This window comes from Bos indicus x Bos taurus, chromosome 8, assembly GCF_003369695.1.
Source record: "Bos indicus x Bos taurus breed Angus x Brahman F1 hybrid chromosome 8, Bos_hybrid_MaternalHap_v2.0, whole genome shotgun sequence".
Lineage (NCBI taxonomy): Eukaryota > Metazoa > Chordata > Mammalia > Artiodactyla > Bovidae > Bos > Bos indicus x Bos taurus.
In genome coordinates, this window is record NC_040083.1 from 53,182,446 (window position 1) to 53,201,816 (window position 19,371).

Genomic DNA, 19,371 nt, shown 5'->3' on the forward strand with positions numbered 1-19,371 from the left:
CATTTGAGTATACGTTTTATACTTCTTTTTGCTAAATTTGAGTATTTTATTCTTTTTATAGTATTGTGAACAAAATTGTTATCATAATCTCATTTTTGTTTTTTCCATTGCAAATGTATTGGCTTAATACTTAACACAGATATATTCCTTAAGTTTTTAATATTTTATGTCCCTTTATAGGTTGAGCTTTTTCATAAAGACATAGAAGCTTTCCAAGAAGAATATAAAATAGTCTCATTAGTAGATTCATCACAAGTCAGTCTCTATGAATACTTTCATATATCTCCTATCAAGGTAGGGGGAAAATAAAAGTCATTTTTATTATCCTTGGTAATCTAGTTAATAGCAAATTGATTTGATCAGTTTTGGGGAATATAGCATTTCAGTTCTGTTCTTTGATAGTATATAAGTTCTGCAACTTCACCATTCAAATATAAGTTAGAAAGGAATGATACTTTTAATTTTTATTTATTTTTATACTCTTTTATATGTGAAAGCCACCTATAGTATTTGTTTATATGTTTACATTTGACCTAACATTATGTTCATTTACTATCTATTAAAGTGTTGACTGATAATTTTCAAACTTTTATATATGATATTAAAGTTTCAAATAATTTTATAAAATAACCTTGATTTAAAAACTGAAGATTGAACAGAACTAAAAGTAAGTTCTTAACATAAAATTTCTATGAGTTGCATAATATCTGAAGAAAATTGCTGTATAACTGTGTACACCATGCTGATCTTCTCTGTAGCTGAAAGACTAAAGAATCTGCCTGCAATGCAGGAAACCGAGGTTTGATCCCTGGGCCAGAAGATCCTCTGGAGAAGGGAATGGTAATCCACTCCAGTATTCTTGCCCGGAGAAATCCCATGGAAAGAGGAGCCTGGTGGGCTACAGTCCATGGGATCACATTGTCAAACACAACTGAGTGACTTCTATATATATGTATATACACACACACACACACACACACACACACATGCATATAATATAAAAATGTTTTTAACTGGCTTCACCATGCTTCCCTGGTGGCTCAGATGGTAAAGCGTCTGCCTGCAATGCGGGAGACCCAGGTTCGATCCATGGTTTGGGAAGATCCCCTGGAGAAGGAAATGGCAACCCACTCCAGTACTCTTGCCTGGAAAATTCCATGGACAGAAGAGCCTGGTAGGCTACAGCCCATGGGGTCACAAAGAGTTGGACATGACTGAGCTACTTCACTTTCTTTCACCATGATAACTTAATTCTAATAGTTGAAACATTCAACTTGGAGAAATTTTGGAGATATTTGAGTTATTTTCCACAACTTCAACTTCTAGATTGTTACTGTTACTAAAAATTTATAAAGATTAATATTTTCCTAGGTTTACCAAAAGAATTGGATTGAGCTAAATAACATACATTACATTGTTGGATTTAAAATTTTTAAAGGTGCTGTTTAGATTTTAAATTCCTTTAACATTCCACTTATTAATTATATCAAAATTAATATCTAGGTTATTTGAAATCTTATGTATGGTATAGTAAATTTAGAATGAGATTGAATTTTAAGAGTTATTATGAAGAAAGTGATTTAAATATTTATCTGTTTATTTCTTTAGTTGCATTTAAGTGTTTCACTGAGTTCAGGTGGTGAAGAACCGAAAGATTCAGAACAGCATGAAGGACTGATGGCAATTCGTTCTTTACATCTTTTGCTGAAGAGTATTGGTGCCACTCTCACAGATGTACAAGATGTAGTTTTTAAGTATGTTTATAATTCAAATCTATAAATTGACAAAAAGCCCATTTTTATATTTACTTTAAAATTTTGTAAGTAAAAAAGTATGTAAATTCCAGATCAAAGGCTAAATATAATTTAATATATTGCCTTAACTATTAAATAGCAGAGTAATTATTAAAAAATTTCCTTAATACAGAGGGACAGAGACTTCCCTGGTTGTCCAGTGGTTAAAACTCCAAGCTCCTACTGTAGGGGGAGAGGGTTTGAATCCTGGTCCAGAGATTCCATACACCATATGGCATGGTTGAAAAAAGAAAAAAAGAGGCTGTGCAAGTTTATGTGTTATGCAATACCTTTTTTACTTAGGCAAGGATCCCTAAGAAGATGTATATACTCAAAGATGTGATGTGTAGTGCTTTTAAAGATGCTACTTTAAGGCCTATGGTATCAAGACTCTTTAAAGCATATGTAACTAGGAGAAAATGAATACTATGATAGCAGAAATGAAGGAATCTGTTTAAATGGTACAGTCAAGAATTTATACTTTAATGTGTCATAATGTAAGCTATTGAAGTATCTGACCAGAGACTCAGAGTCTGAGTGGAGTCTGTAGATGAGAATGACCTTTGCAGATAGCACCTAGAACTGTTATTAAGAATAGTAGTAAGAATCAAGAAAAAAACTAAAGAAAAAAAAAAAAAAGAATAGTAGTAAGAATCAGTGAGTCCAAAGTGGTAACTGTAAATCTAGATAAAAGGAAATAGTCAAAGTAAAAAACATAGATTTGCAGACATGAAAAATTGGATGAGATTTCTAATCTTGCTGCTGTCCTATCCTTAGCATGAAAGAAAGGAAGTGTCAGTCACTCAATTATGTCCAACTCTTTGTGACCCCATGGACTATAGCCTTAGCATAAAACTTCCCAACTAGTGGATCCAGGTATATGCTGTGAACAGGTTATAAATAAAATGATGGTGAGGGCTCCCATGTGGCTCAGTGATAAAGAATCCCTCTGCCTAGGGAGGAGATGTGGGTTTGATCTCTGGGTTGGGAAGATCCTCTGGAGGAGGAAATGGCAACCTGCTAGTATTCTTGATAGAAAAATCCCACAAATAGAGGAGTCTGGTGGGCCATAGTCCATGGAGTTGCAAAGAGCTGGACGTGACAGAGGACACACATACAAACTTAGGGTGATTCTTCAGCTGTCAGCTAATCAGGGAAAACCTGCAACAATTGAATCCTGGCCATTCTTGTTCTATTTGTCTCAGTGAATCAAGCATTTTATGTGTAGGTCACAGTAGGACAGAATTGAGAAGTGCAGTTCATGTTCATGAGTGAGACCCATATGCATTTTTATGTTTTTTGTTGTGTTTTCTTTTTAGGCTAGCATTTTTTGAACTCAATTATCAGTTCCATACAACAGCTGAACTACAGTCTGAAGTAATAAGACACTATTCAAAGCAGGTTTGTCTGAGATTATTTTACAGAGGGACAGACTGATATAAAATAGTGAAACCACATATGTAATATATAATTTAGATTTGGCAAGTAAATGAATAGCCATTTTCAAAATTTTAGAACTTGGTTTTTCTCCTCAGGGTTGTGGAAAGAAATTAAGCCCTACTACCATTTCAGATTTTACCTTTACTTTTAGTCTTTGACAGAAATCTTCCTGGATCAGTGTGAACTAGATATAAATCTTTAAATGGTAATTAACTGAGTAACTCACTTCACTTACTTAAAAAAAAATAGGTCAAGGGGAACTATTTATCAGTAAGTAACTGAACACAGGATATTTTTAATGTAATTAAGTTATTTAGTCAAGCTAGATATTTATTGGATTTTTCTCCATCTCTAAGGAGTCCTATATTTTATGGTATAACTTACAGAGCATTAGGATAACTGTTGTATGGTGGACAGATCACTGAGCATGACTTAAGAAATCTGGGTTTACATTATGGAGAACAGTGTGGAGATTCCTTAAAAAACTGGAAATAGAACTGCCATATGTCTCAGCAATCCCACTGCTGGGAATACACACCAAGAGAACCAGAACTGAGCCCCAGTGTTCATCGCAGCACTGTTTACAATAGGTAGGATATGGAAGCAACTTAGATGTCCATTGGCAGATGAATGGATAAGAAAGTTGTGGTACATATACACAATGGAATATTACTCAGCTATAAAAAGGAACGCATTTGAGTCAGTTCTAATGAGGTGGATTAAACTGGCACCTATTATACAGAGTGAAGTAAGTCAGAAAGAAAAACACCAATACAGTATATTAATGCATATATATGGAATTTAGAAAGATAGTAAGCATGACCCTTATGCAAGACAGCAAAAGAGACACAGATGCAGAGAACAGACTTTTGGACTCTGTGGGAGAAGGCAAGGGTGGGATGATTTGAGAGAATAGCATTGAAACATGTGTATTGCCATATGTGAAATAGATGACCAGTCCAAGTTTGATGCATGAAACAGGGCAGTCAAAACCAGTACACTGGGACAACCCAGGGGGATGGGATGAGGAGGGAGGGGGGTTTGGGACAGGGGGACAGATGTACACCTGTGGCTGATTCATGTCAATGTGTGGCAAAAACCACTACAGTACTGTAAATTAATTAGCCTCCAATTAAAATAAATATTTTTTTTTAAAAAAAAGAAAGAAATCTGGGTTTGGATCTCAGTTTTACTGTCTATATGACTCAGCATCATTTGACCTGTGTGCTTCTGTAGTTTATAAAATGGTGGCAGTAATAACAACTGTCGCACATAGTTGTAAAAGTATTTTGAATATTCCAAAACTCTATGTAAATAGGTCATATTATTTCTCATATTCTAATACCAAATTGCTTTTTTAAACTAAGACTAGTGATGAATAAGGTGATATGGGATAGTTTGAAATTGCTGGTGAGAATGTTAGCCTGAAAAAAAAACTAGATACGTGTACTAAATGTAAGGAAAAAAATATTAACTCTGATTATCTGATTTGACTAATGTTTATATTTCATTTTTAGGCCATTAAACAGATGTACGTACTCATTCTTGGACTTGATGTTTTGGGAAATCCCTTTGGCTTGATAAGAGAATTTTCTGAAGGTGTAGAAGCATTTTTTTATGAACCTTACCAGGTAATATAATCTTGTACAATACATGACACTAATCCTTTTGAATAAATAATTCATTCCATTAGCAGATAGAAGTTGCTATATATAAAACAGATGATCAACAAGTTCCTAATGTATATATCACAGGGAAGTATATTCAATATCCTGTAAAAAACCATAATGGGAAGAGTATGAAGAAGTATATACACACACACACAAATATGTATAACTGAATCACTTTAGTGTATACTGGTAACCAACACAACATTGTAAATGAACTATACTTCAATTAAAAATAGTGAGAATAATGCACCCCAATCGTTAACTTGAGTTGTAGGTGTAAATAGATTTTTGAAAACAACAAAAGGACATTATTTTGAAGCAATGGTAAGAGGTTTTGCAAAATCTTGGAGGAAATGTTTACCTTTTCCTTCAAAACTTAAGACTTTACTAAGAAATACCAAATTTTAAGTGATCTGTTGGAATATTAAAAGTGGATAAAGTTTACACTATAGTAGAATCAAGATTCCCATGGACATGCAGTCTTGCTTTGCACAGTGGTATGGGACAGTAAAAATAACCATGTAAGCTGACAGTGTGCGAAGCAATCTTGATATTCAGTGGCAGAAATTATGATTGGTCTATGTCCCTTAAAAATTCCTGTCAAAACATTCAAAACTCTCCCACTTTGACTTTTAAACATAGAGGATAATGAAAACTAAAATACATTTGATATTTATTTTGTACACTGTAACCTAAAACATTAGAAATACTAAGAATTAAAGTGTTTTTATTTCTTTTTCTGAAAATTTTTCAAGAGTAGTTTGTGGTTACCTTCTCATATGTAGCTTATAATCCATGTAAGCCTTTTGTACACTTTGGTGAATAGCCATATTTCTTTCTAAGTTTGGATCAACTTCCAGCACTTTATCCTTTGTACTTCAAAAGTCATGAAATATCTGAGAATTCTGTTAATGTGAAGTTTTCTTCTGATGTCACTTCTCTAGGACATCTTTATTCTTTTTGTCACTACTGCCTTCCTTGTATATTTTTTTAAAAATTTACCTTTAAAAGTAACAGTAACTTTATTTACTGTTGTTATATTTTGACCCTTTAGGGAGCCATCCAGGGTCCTGAAGAGTTTGTGGAAGGAATGGCACTAGGACTGAAAGCACTAGTTGGTGGAGCTGTTGGTAAGAAACAGAATGCCCACCAAGGATCATTATGCTAGAAAGTAAGGATATGTTTGGTTTTTACTAAAAGTGTTATACTTTTGCCAGGTGGACTAGCTGGTGCTGCCTCCAAAATCACCAGTGCTATGGCTAAAGGGGTGGCAGCTATGACTATGGATGAAGACTACCAACAGAAGAGAAGAGAAGCCATGAATAAGCAACCAGCTGGTCTTAGGGAAGGCATCACTCGTGGAGGAAAAGGCCTAGTTTCTGTAAGAAATTTCCCATAGTTGTGAACATTTGAGGAATATCTTTTAAAGCCACATTCTATGAGAAAGGAAATAGAAAACTTGCATTCACTCAAATATTATTTGGATGTTAGAGGAGCAGTGGGTTGTCATATATAAAAAAATGTCAGTAGCCTTCAAAATACTCTGTTTAAATAGAATATGTAGGAAATACATTAATTCTTGTGGCATCTAGAAAGCAGAATTCTGCATTTCTTTTGTAAGCCAGACTTGGTTCTTCAAAATATCACATCAAATTATTGTAAATTTTCATTTGTGCTTTTCCTCTAGGGTTTTGTAAGTGGCATAACAGGAATTGTTACAAAACCAATCAAAGGTGAGTATAATAATTCTTTTGGGTGATATATATATTTCATGAATTAATTCCATTTTCATTCTTAATCCAGTTGTCAAAAACTCTTGTCTTTTTTCTTTCCAGGAGCTCAGAAAGAAGGAGCAACTGGTTTCTTTAAAGGTGTTGGGAAAGGTTTAGTTGGAGCAGTGACAAGGCCAACTGGAGGCATCATAGACATGGCTAGCAGTACATTTCAGGGAATAAAAAGGTAAATTCTCCTGATGTAAAATGCTTCAACCAAGAGAAATGAGGTAAATCTGTTTGACCCAAGGCACTTAACTATGAACCCAATAATAACAGTAAGTTGGATCTGATCTTCCTAATTGCTTTTGATACTTTTTTGCATTGCATCATTTCAGCTTCAGTTCTGCTTTATTCATCGTTCATTCCCAGCAGCCTTGGGAGGAAAGGTTTGGCAAATTCAGCTTTTTACTTACTTTGATTGAAATACTTTACAATAATGTAATTCTATACATTAGTTATAAAATTAGCAAATGTAATACTCTAATTCCTTTTCTGAGAAATAAAGAATGACTTTTTATATTCCTCATGCAAACTCAGCTTGTGTTCATACCTTTTTTATGATTTAATTTGCTGTGAACTATTACATCTTTTCTGTTTCTCTTCACTTGTGCAAATAATTTTAAAACATGTTCTTTTTTCCTCCAAATTAAATTTATTATAAGACTAAAATTTAGTAGTTACATTATTGCTGCCTATATTCTACAAGTTTGTAATATAAAACAATTTATTAAATTCATGCTAATGAATTTAACTTAAAACCTAACTTACATAGTTAATGGGTGAATATCTCCCTGATCTTTTTTCTTTTGTATTATCTTTCACGTTCTGTTCTATAGGAATAATCATTGTCATTAAGTGAGCTGCTCCTTTTAAGTCAATATTTCATACTATTACCATGATTCAGTATTTACTGTTTTAGTTTAAAGTTAAGATTAGAAAAAAGCCTCAGTTTCTTCTGCCTATAACTTTGGTTTCACAAATATAATTATTGAATCATAGTCATCAGATGAGATTCATGACATTGTACAGGAGACAGGGATCAAGACCATCCCCATGGAAAAGAAATGCAAAAAAGCAAAATGGCTGTCTGGGGAGGCCTTACAAATAGCTGTGAAAAGAAGAGAAGCGAAAAGCAAAGGAGAAAAGGAAAGATATAAACATCTGAATGCAGAGTTCCAAAGAATAGCAAGAAGAGATAAGAAAGCCTTCTTCAGTGATCAATGCAAAGAAATAGAGGAAAACAACAGAATAGGAAAGACTAGGGATCTCTTCAAGAAAATCAGAGATACCAAAGGAACATTTCATGCAAAGATGGGCTCGATAAAGGACAGAAATGGTATGGACCTAACAGAAGCAGAAGATATTAAGAAGAGATAACAAGAATACACAGAAGAACTGTACAAAAAAGATCTTCACGACCAAGATAATCACGATGGTGTGATCACTCAGCTAGAGCCAGACATCCTGGAATGTGAAGTCAAGTGGGCCTTAGAAAGCATCACTACGAACAAAGCTAGTGGAGGTGATGGAATTCCAGTTGAGCTATTCCAAATCCTGAAAGATGATGCTGTGAAAGTGCTGCACTCAATATGCCAGCAAATTTGGAAACTCAGCAGTGGCCACAGGACTGGAAAAGGTCAGTTTTCATTCCAATCCCAAAGAAAGGCAATGCCAAATAATGCTCAAACTACTGCACAATTGCACTCATCTCACACGCTAGTAAAGTAATACTCAAAATTCTCCAAAGCCAGGCTTCAGCAATATGTGAACCGTGAACTTCCAGATGTTCAAGCTTGTTTTAGAAAAGGCAGAGGAACCAGAGGTCAAATTGCCAACATCCGCTGGATCATGGAAAAAGCAAGAGAGTTCCAGAAATCTATCTATTTCTGCTTTATTGACTATGCCAAAGCCTTTGACTGTGTGGATCACAATAAACTATGGAAAATTCTGAAAGAGATGGGAATACAAGACCACCTGATCTGCCTCTTGAGAAATTTGTATGCAGGTCAGGAAGTAACAGTTAGAACTGGACATGGAATAACAGACTGGTTCCAAATAGGAAAAGGAGTACGTCAAGGCTGTATATTGTCACCCTGTTTATTTAACTTATATGCAGAGTACATCATGAGAAACACTGGACTAGAAGAAACACAAGCTGGAATCAAGATTGCCGGGAGAAATATCAATAACCTCACATATGAAGATGACACCACCCTTACGGCAGAAAGTGAAGAGGAACTAAAAAGCCTCTTGATGAAAGTGAAAGTGGAGAGTGAAAAAGTTGGCTTAAAGCTCAACATTCAGAAAACGAAAATCATGGCATCTGGTCCCATCATTTCATGGGAAATAGATGGGGAAACAGTGGAAACAGTGTCAGACTTTATTTTTCTGGGCTCCAAAATCACTGCAGATGGGGACTGCAGCCATGAAATTAAAAGATGCTTACTCCTTGGAAGGAAAGTTATGACCAACCTAGATAGCATATTCAAAAGCAGAGACATTACTTTGCCAACAAAGTTTCGTCTAGTCAAGGCTATGGTTTTTCCTGTGGTCATGTATGGATGTGAGAGTTGGACTGTGAAGAAGGCTGAGCGCTGAAGAATTGATGCTTTTGAACTGTGGTGTTAGAGTCCCTTGGACTGCAAGGAGATCCAACCAGTCCATTCTGAAGGAGATCAGCCCTGGGATTTCTTTGGAAGGAATGATGCTAAAGCTGAAACTCCAGTACTTTGGCCACCTCATGCAAACAGTTGACTCACTGGAAAAGACTATGATGCTGGGAGGGACTGGGGGCAAGAGGAGAAGGGGATGACAGAGGATGAGATGGCTGGATGGCATCACTGACTCGATGGACGTGAGTTTGAGTGAACTCCGGGAGTTGGTGATGGACAGGGAGGCCTGGCGTGCTGCGATTCATGGGGTCGCAAAGAGTCACACACAACTGAGTGACTGATCTAATCTGATCTGAGTCATCAGATAAACTCAAAAGTCAATAAAAATAACGAATTTTCCATGGCAGTCGGAGAAGAAAAAGAAATAAAATGAATCCAAATTGGAAAAGAAGTAAGACTGTCACTGTTTGCAGATGACATGATACTGTACATGGAAAATCCTAAAGATGCTATCAGAAAACTGCTGGAGCTCATCAGTGAATTTGGTAATATTGCAGGCTATAAAATTAATACACAGACATCTCTTGCATTCATATACACTAACAACAAAAAATCAGAGAAATCAAGGAAATATTCCCATTTACCATTACATCAAAAAGAATAAAATATCTAGGAATAAACCTACCTAAGGAAGCAAAAGACTGTACTTTGAAAACTATAAGACACTGACGAAAGAAATCAAAGACCACACAAAGAGATGGAAAGATATACCAAGTTCTTGGATTGGGAAAATCAAAATAACTATACTGCTCAAGGCAATCTTCAGATTCAGTGAAATCCCTATGAACCTAATGGCATTTTTCACAGAATTAAACCAGAAAAATGATACAATTTGTGTGGAAGCACAGAAGACCATGAATAGCCAAAGCAATCCTGAGCAAGAAAAACAGAACTGGAGGAATTGGGATCCTTGACTTCAGACTATACTACAAAGCTGTAGTAATCAAAACAGAATAGTACTGGAACAAAAACAGAGATACAGATCAAAGGAACAGGATAAAAAGTCCTTAGATAAACCCATGCACTTATGGTCACCCTATCCCTGATAAAGGAAGCAAGAATATACAATGGAGAAAAGACCGTCTCCTCCATGAGTGGTGCCAGAAAAACTGAACAGCTGCATGTAAATGAATACAGTTAGGACACTTCCTAACATCATACATAAAAATAAACTCAGAATGTGTTAAATACCTAAATGTAAGACCAGATACTATACTATAGGAAAAGGAGTACGTCAAGGCTGTATATTGTCACCCTGCTTATTTAACTTATATGCAGTTTATAAACTTATAAATTTAACTTATTTAACTTAACATCATGAGAAACACTGGGCTGAATGAAGCACAAGCTGGAATCAATATTGCTGTGAGAAATCTCAATAACCTCAGATATGTAGATGACACCACCCTTATGGCAGAAAGTGAAGAAGAACTAAAGAGCCTCTTGATGAAAGTGCAAGAGGAGAGTGGAGAAGTTGGCTTGAAGCTCAACATTCAGAAAACTAAGACCATGGCATCTGGTCCCATCACTTCATGGCAAATCGATGGGGAAACAGTGGAAACAGTGGCTGACTTTATTTTTGGGGGCTCCAAAATCATTGCAGATGGTGGTTGCAGCCATGAAATTAAAAGACGCTTACTCCTTGGAAGAAAAGTTATGACCAACCTAGATAGCATATTCAAAAGCAGAGACATTACTTTGTCAACAAAGGTTCGTCTAGTCAAGGCTATGGTTTTTCCAGTAGTCATGTATGGATGTGAGAGTTGGACTATAAAGAAAGCTGAGCGCCGAGAATTGATGCTTTTGAACTGTGGTGTTGGAGAAGACTCTTGAGAGTCCCTTGGACTGCAAGGAGATCCAATCAGTCCATCCTAAAGGAAATCAATCCTAAATATTCATTGGAAGGACTGATGTTGAAGCTGAAACTCCAGTACTTTGGCCACCTGATGTGGAGAGCTGACTCATTTGAAAAGACCCTGATTCTGGGAAAGATTTGAAGGCGGAAGGAGAAGGAGACGCAACAGGATGAGATGGTTGGATGGCATCCCCGATTCAAAGGACATGAGTTTGAGTAAACTCTGGGAGTTGCTGATGGACAGAGAGGCCTGGTGTGCTACAGTCCATGGGGTCACAAAGAGTCAGACATGACTGAGTGACTGAACTGAACTAAACTGGAGACCAGATACTATAAAACTCTTAGAGGAAAACATAGGCAGAATACTCTGACATAATTTGCAGCAAGAGCTTTTTTGATCCACCTCCTAGAGTAATGAAAATTAAAATAAAAACAAAAGTAAACAAATGGGACCTAATTAAACTTAAAAGCTTTTGCACAGCAAAGGAAACCGTAAACAAAACAAAAAGACCACCCTGAGAGTGGGCAAAAATATTTGCAAACAAAGCAACTGACAACAGATGGGTGAAGTTCCTCTTCGCTTTCTGCCATAAGGGTGGTGTCATCTGCATATCTGAGGTTATTGATATTTATCCCGGCAATCTTGATTCCAGCTTGTGCTTCATCCAGTCAAGGATTTTTCATGATATACTCCTGCTTTATTGAAAATGCCAAGCATTTGACTGTATGGATCACAACAAACTGTGGAAAATTCTGAAAGAGATGGGAATACCAGACCACCTGAGCTGTCTCCTGAGAAATCTGTATGCAGGTCAAGAAGCAACACTTAGAACTGGATATGAAACAACAGACTGGTTCCAAATTGGGAAAGGAGTATGTCAAGGCTGTATATTGTCATCCTGCTTATTTGAAGCCTAGCCTGGAGAATTTTGAGCATTGCTTTGCTGGCATGTGAAATGAATGCAGTTGTGCAGTAGTTTGAACATTCTTTGGCATTGCCTTTCTTTGGGATGGAAAAGACCTTGATGCTCGGAGAGACTGGGGGCAGAAGGAGAAGGGGACGACAGAGGATGAGATGGCTGGATGGCATCACCAACTCAATGGACATGAGTTTGAGTAAACTCCAGGAGTTAGTGATGGACAGGGAGGCGTGGAGTGCTGCCATTCATGGGGTTGTAAAGAGTCAAACACGACTGAGTGACTGAACTGACTGAACTGAACTTCTTTGGGATCGGAATGAAAACTGACAGTGGATTAATATCCAAAATATACAGACAACTCATGCAGATCAATAGGAAAGACACAACCCAATCAAAAAATGTGTGAAAGACCTAAACAGACATTTCTCAAAAGAAGACATACTGATGGCTAAAAAAGCACATGGAAAGATGCCAGTATCACTGATTATTAATGCTAGATAAATGCAGATCAGAACTACAACCAGTCAGAATGGCCATCATCAATAAAATATACAGACAATAAATGCTGGAGAGGGTGTGGAGAAAAGCGAACCTTCCTACAAGCTGGTGACAATATAAATTAGTACAACCACTATGGAGAACAATATGGGAGTTCCTTAAAAAACTAAAAATAGAGCTAGTGTATGATACAACAGTCCCACTCAAGGGCATTTATATCTGGAGAAAACCATAATTCCAAAAGATACATGCCCCCCAAGTGTTCACTGCAGCACTGTTTACAGTAGCCAGGATATGGAAGCAACCTAAATGTCCATCAACAGATGAATGAATAAAGAAGATGTGGTACAGATATACAATGGAATATTACTAGCCATAAAAAAGAATAAAATAATGCCATTTGCAGTGATATGGATGAAGCTAGAGATTGTCAGAATGAGTGAAGTAAGTCAAAGACAAATACATGATATTGCGTACATGTGGAATCTACAAAAATGGTATGAATGAACTTATCTACAAAGCATAAATAGTTAGAAATGTAGGAAACAAACTGGTTACCAGGGGTAAGGGAACGAGAAAATGAAAGTCGCTCAGTCGTGTCCAACTCTTTGCGACCCCGTGCACTATATACAGTCCATGGAATTCTCCAGGCCAGAATACTGGAGTGGGTAGCCTATCCCTTTTCCAGGGGATCTTCCCAACCCAGCGATGGAACCCAGGTCTCCTGCATTGCAGGTGGATTCTTCACCAGCTGAACCACCAGGGAAGCCCATGAATACTGGAATGGGTAACCTATCCCTTTTCCAGAGGATCGTCCCAACCCAGAAATCGAACTGGGGTCTCCTGCTTTACAGGCGGATTCTTTACCATCTGAGATACGAAGGAAGCCAAGGGGTAGGGAAGGGAGGGATAAATTGGAAGATTGGGTTTGACATATACACACTATTATATATAAATAGATAATAGTAAGGACCTACTATATAGCACAGGGAACTCTACTCAGTACTCTGTAACGGCCTATATGGAGAAAGAATCTAAAAAAGAATGGATGTAGGTGTATGTGTAAATGATTCACTTTGCTGTACACCTGAAACTAACACAACTGTGTAAATCATCTGTATTCTAATAGAAATTAATTCTAAGTAAAATGTCCTTCTTTGTGTCTAACAGGAATTTTTTAAGTCTAATTGTTTCTGATTTAGTAGAGCCATTTCTTTTTTTTTTTTTTTGTCTCCTAGTAGAGCCATTTCAGTTCTCTTTTGGTTATTATTTACATTGTATATGTTTTTCCATCCTTTTACTTTGAATTTATGTGTGTCTTTGACTCTAAAATGAGCCTCTTATGGGCAGCATATAATTGGATCACATTTTTTATCCATTCTGCCAGTTTTTGCTTTTACCTGGAGAATTGATCCATATGTATATGTTTATACTATGGATTCATTCAGTTCAGTTCAGTTCAGTCGCTCAGTCGTGTCCGACTCTTTGCAACCTCATGAATCAATTGCAGCACGCCAGGCCTCCCTGTCCATCGCCAACTCTCGGAGTTCACTCAAACTCACGTCCATCGACTTGGTGATGCCATCCAGCCATCTCATCCTCTGTTGTCCCCTTCTCCTTCTGACCCCAATCCCTCCCAGCATCAGGGGCTTTTCCAATGAGTCAACTCTTCGCATGAGGTAGCCAAAGTATTGGAGTTTCAGCTTCAACATCAGTCCTTCCAATGAACACCCAGGACCGATCTCCTTTAAGGTGGACTGGTTGGATCTCCTTGCAGTCCAAGGGACTCTCAAGATTCTTCTCCAACACCACAGTTCAAAAGCATCAATTCTTCAGCGCTCAGCTTTCTTCACAGTCCAACTCTCACATCCATACATGACTACTGGATACATTACATGCTCTTATATTTATTGAATGGGTGAATATTTGTTGAATGCATGAATGATCAAATAAGTGAGTCAATCTCATGTAGGTCCATACAGTCAAAAATATTAGCATATTACCAAATTCAGCAATGTGTGTGTTTCAAACAGTACATATCAAGCCTCAGAAAGGAATGTGAAGGTATTTGAACATTAGAAAATCATGTAATGTGACTTAAAACATGAATAGATCGAAGGAGATAAACTGTAGAATTACAGCAATGACCTGGGGAAAATTCTCTATTTAAAATCCATTGCTCATTCAAGATTTCAGTAACAGTGGCCAAAAACAAAGTTAGTGAACTAAAAGTAGAAATTAACTTACTTGGCTTCACGAGAAGTGCCTTAAAAAAAAAGTTGCTGATATCTATACTTCATGAAGAACTCTTAGAAGCTTTCTTTTTAAAGGTTAGAAACAAGAGAAGGGTGCTTGAACGCCATCTTTAGCATTGTGTTGGAGAAGCTAATAGTGCAATATAGTAGTGCAATATAGTAGGAAATAGGAAAAGCAAAAGAAATTAAAAGTCTTAAATCGGAAGAGAAAAAGCAGTACTCATATGCTAATTCTCTGATTTTTGTCTACAAAGAAAATCCAAGAGAATCTATAAAAAAAACTTCTTTACAGTTCTACATTTTTCTAGAAAACTTACACTGTTTGTGTCAGAAGACAGGTTTTAAAACGGAGAAGTGAGGTAATAGTCTCATTTTGTCCAAAAGATCTTTTTTAGTATTAACAGTTACATTTTAATGTATACTAGGAGTTTTTGAGTAATTTTAAAGTCAAGTTATACATTTTCCTCTAGAGCTACAGAGACCTCTGATGAAGTGGAGAGTCTGCGACCCCCTAGATTCTTTAATGAAGATGGAGTTATCAGACCTTACAGATTGAGGGATGGTACTGGAAATCAAATGTTACAGGTGGGTGAAGAAATAACTTATTAATTAAAATTAATTTAGTCATCAGTGTTTTTTTTTAGGTAGCTATATATTGCTTTAAATATGTATTAGGATATTTGGGCTTTTATACTTCTGCTTAATTTAATTTAAAGTTTCTTAAACTTACTTAGGTTTTAAATGTGCTATAAGATTTTTTTTTTCTTTTTTACAGGCATCAAAAAGTTTGATATGAAAACAGTTAATGCATGACTTTGCAAGTGAAAGCCAACAATAGATTTTAGTCTTAAAATTTACAAACTACATAACAGCTGTTTCAGTATTTTGAATGCAAAGAAAAGCTTTTATATTGGTAACATTTTATATAGAATTTTTAGCAGATCTGATCTTTTTATAGGATATTCTTAGTCCTGTACTGGATTTGCTAGATTTGTTGAAAGCCATTGTGCCTTATGTTCCTTCATAGTTGATGGTGTTTATTTACTCAGTTAGACCATTTCTGTTTAGGGTACTTCCTTCAAACCACTAATATTCCAGATATAATCCTCCTGTCCAGTTAGACAATATACGGAAAAAAATCATGACTACTGCTATTGTGAATTCTTGGGTTCTCCTTTTCTTTTGAAGTTGTTTAAATGGCCATGACTCTTCTTCCTGCTCTGTGTTTGTATGGTCTATTTAAAACCCTGTGAAATTAATAAGCAATTCACATGAAAACCAGCATCTTTTAGTAAGGAAATTTAGCTTTTGGAGCAATAGTAAGTTTGAAGCTGGAGTATTTTATCTGTTTATATAGCTTTTACTTTGTAAATTGGACCTTTTAAAATCTGGATTATGCTGTAGATAACATTCACAAGAGGATATACCAATTTAAAGTCATTTCTGTGGTTTAGATATGGAATCGTAAATTAAATGATTTATTTTAAAACAAGGAGTCATTCTGTTGTACAGACTTGAAAATATTCATAGTAATAATACATTGTGGGGAGATACAGTCTTTCCTCTATAGCTTTGATATTTTAAATATTATTATGTTTAAAGTGATGAGGGTAAAGATTTCAAATTTTAATATTTTACCCACTACATGCCCAGTATATAATTTTGCATTAAGTGTGCTTCCATAAACTATAAGCAATGGGTTAATATATGACATTTAGTTATGTGGTTTTACATTTTGTTTACATTGTGTTAAAATGCTTTTAAAGCATCAAAATAATTGCATGTTGGGATAAAACTGGCAATCTACTGAGAGAGCATGTTCTAAATAGCATGTTGACAGACTCTATAAGGACAGTATATCATTCCTTGGAAATGTAGAAATCCCCCATAGTTAGACAATTGAAACATACATACCTATTCAGTACCTGCCTTCCCTTATTAGAACATAATTAACATATTATTAATTCATTTTACTATACTGAATAGTTAATATTCAGTGAAGAGAATTTAGAGTGGTGAAGAAAGTTTAGACATACATTCTCATTATTAGGGAACAGATGACAAGGAAGCCATGAGATACCAAAAGTTTCTCATGGTTGATTTCTTGATTTCAGTAATAAGTAAGTTTGTCCTACACTTTTTTCCATTGATTGTTTTTGAAAGCTTTAAAGTTTGGGATTTAAGGCCATGACTATTGACTGTATTTTTAAACATGCCTATTATTTTCAGAGGGGCAGTCTTAGTATTAATTGCTGAAAGAGCTGTTTAAATGACTAAAAATTCACAATCCTTGTCAGCCATTACTTATTTTTCAGCAAGTGCAATAAGCACTGTATTAGTCTGAATACCTATAGGAATTCACCAGATGTTTTAGGATGTTGTGTTTGGCATTATTCCCTCACAGGTGTAAGAAGTGGGTTGTTGCTTTAGTGGTTACAGTGATTTTTGAATTAAAACTTTACTATTAGCAAACACTAAAATATATAAATACCAGTACTGTTGCAAAGAAGTAGGCGACACACAATCAGTATTTCAAATCTCATCTACCTCAATTTAACCTAAGTGATTTAATAACAATGCTCTTAGAAAATATTTAGTACTTTTAGATGTTTGTCCTTTTATTTTCTAACTTTCTAAAAAGGGTGCTCTGTTTTTACTAAATTATATGTGCCTATGTTTGATAACTAAATATGAGATACACTCTGATTGTATATCTTTCTGTCTAGAAAGTGAAACATTATTATAGTACTTCCTAGTAGTCTATTAAAGTTGCCTACTAGAGAAAGAAAATATTTCTAACACAGTCATGGAATAATTTACTGATATCATCAAGTTATTTTATACATTAAATGTGCCAACCAGTGGAGTTTAGTTAAATCTATTAGATTATGAAATATAATATCCATAATTACTACCCCACTTAGAGCTGAAGTCCTCTTCAAAATTATTGACTTCTTGACCATTTCATAATTGTACATGTTTTCCAAGCAGTTTGCCATACTTAACTAACCTTTGTGCTTCTTTTTTTCTTTACCATGCTCACAGAAAATTCAGGTCTACAGGGAGTGGATTGTGACTCACAGTAGAAGTAGTGATGATAATGATGACGATGATTAGATTCTGAAATGTTAAAATCTATATGTTCTTAGACATTTTATTTGGGATGTTTCATTTAACATGTTTTGTATGATTACTACCATAATACCTGTATGTCCATTTTTAGAGAGATAAAAGTATTTTTTCCTTTTAAAATGTTTTTCTGTTTTCACAAACAAAAATTACTGCATTAAACACAAAAAAATATATTTTACAGCCAAAGTAGGGCATGCCATATATGACAGCATTTGCTTGTATGTATTTTATAGCTTTGCAATAACAGTTTGTCTTTAAGATTTAAAGTTAGACAATTTTTTTAAATGTTCATTAGTTTCATTTTAAATTATCTGCTTATTTGTTAGCAAAATGCTGTTTTTAATGTTCTCTGTAGATTTTCTGGGCTGTATTATAATGTCATTGAGTTTTGAAAAAAAGAAAAAGAATAGTAGCCAGTCAATAATTTATACTTATTCAGCATTTCAGAAGTATTTTGTCAAATTTCTTTTAATAATAATAAACTTCTGTAACTTGAAGCAATACAAATTTGTTGTTCTATTCCAAAATCTAATAGGTTTAACTACTATTATAAGAAACATTCATGATTTGTTTTAAGGTTATACAGTGAAATAATTTATAGTCTGAGAGTGAAAAATATGTTGTTTGGTTCTCCTTATAATTTCATTTTATTATGTATAGGTTTTGTGAAACTGAAAAAAGTTGGTTTTACAGTCATTATATTTTAACTTACATATCCATGTGCTATATTCTTATTGTAAAATGTTATGAATTAACTCAGGACATTAGAAGAATTTTTATAGTAAGCATAGATATGTTTTTCTTTTGGGTAATATTGGAAAAATGTCATAATCTATGTTTCTGAAAGATCTATAAGGAAATCTGTTTTATGTTTTTTGTGCCGAAGGCTTTCTTTTTAATATCAACCTAGACGAAAATTTCTGTTCTATCTTTCTGTTATACCAGATGTACTTAAAAAGCACATCGTTCTAATGTATATCTGTCATTGTATATCTGTCTAGAAAGTAGCACATTATTATAATGCTTCCTAGTTTTTAATATTCATTAAATAACTGAGTATTTAATGTACATCACTTAATGACTGTTAATAGTATGATGTATAATCGCTTATGACTGCTCTGTATTTGGATCAAGAGGAACATTTACTTTATGTTAAGCATTTTGCTTATAATAAACGTGTCAGATTGTAGTAGATAATTGCCATAATTGTTCAGCTTTTGGTTTATTCAGCCAATAATTAATTGAATCTCTTCTGATTCTTAGGTTTATCAAGATTTTATCTCTATAAATTATTATTCCCTATTCTTAGGAAATGGCTATTTCAAATTTTTAATACTGAGGTTACCAAAAAAAGAAGCTAA

The 19,371-nt window shown here is 35.0% G+C and overlaps 1 protein-coding gene across 3 annotated transcripts in view; it reads left to right on the forward strand.

Annotated features, from left to right (window-relative positions):
• The window catches only part of VPS13A (vacuolar protein sorting 13 homolog A), a 276,459-nt gene that overhangs the window by 226,702 nt on the left and 30,386 nt on the right, over positions 1-19,371 (forward strand). Inside the window, exons 60-69 of one of the 3 annotated variants that reach the window (XM_027549517.1) lie at positions 181-294; positions 1,609-1,754; positions 3,113-3,194; positions 4,751-4,864; positions 5,958-6,033; positions 6,121-6,284; positions 6,591-6,636; positions 6,739-6,862; positions 15,349-15,463; positions 15,654-19,211. In XM_027549517.1, the coding sequence (XP_027405318.1) occupies positions 181-294; positions 1,609-1,754; positions 3,113-3,194; positions 4,751-4,864; positions 5,958-6,033; positions 6,121-6,284; positions 6,591-6,636; positions 6,739-6,862; positions 15,349-15,463; positions 15,654-15,674 (1,002 nt within the window). In that variant the 3' untranslated portion in view covers positions 15,675-19,211. Of the gene's footprint in view, positions 1-180; positions 295-1,608; positions 1,755-3,112; positions 3,195-4,750; positions 4,865-5,957; positions 6,034-6,120; positions 6,285-6,590; positions 6,637-6,738; positions 6,863-15,348; positions 15,464-15,653; positions 19,212-19,371 lie in introns of those variants that run through there. The other 2 variants (XM_027549516.1, XM_027549515.1) reach the window with 2 other exon arrangements.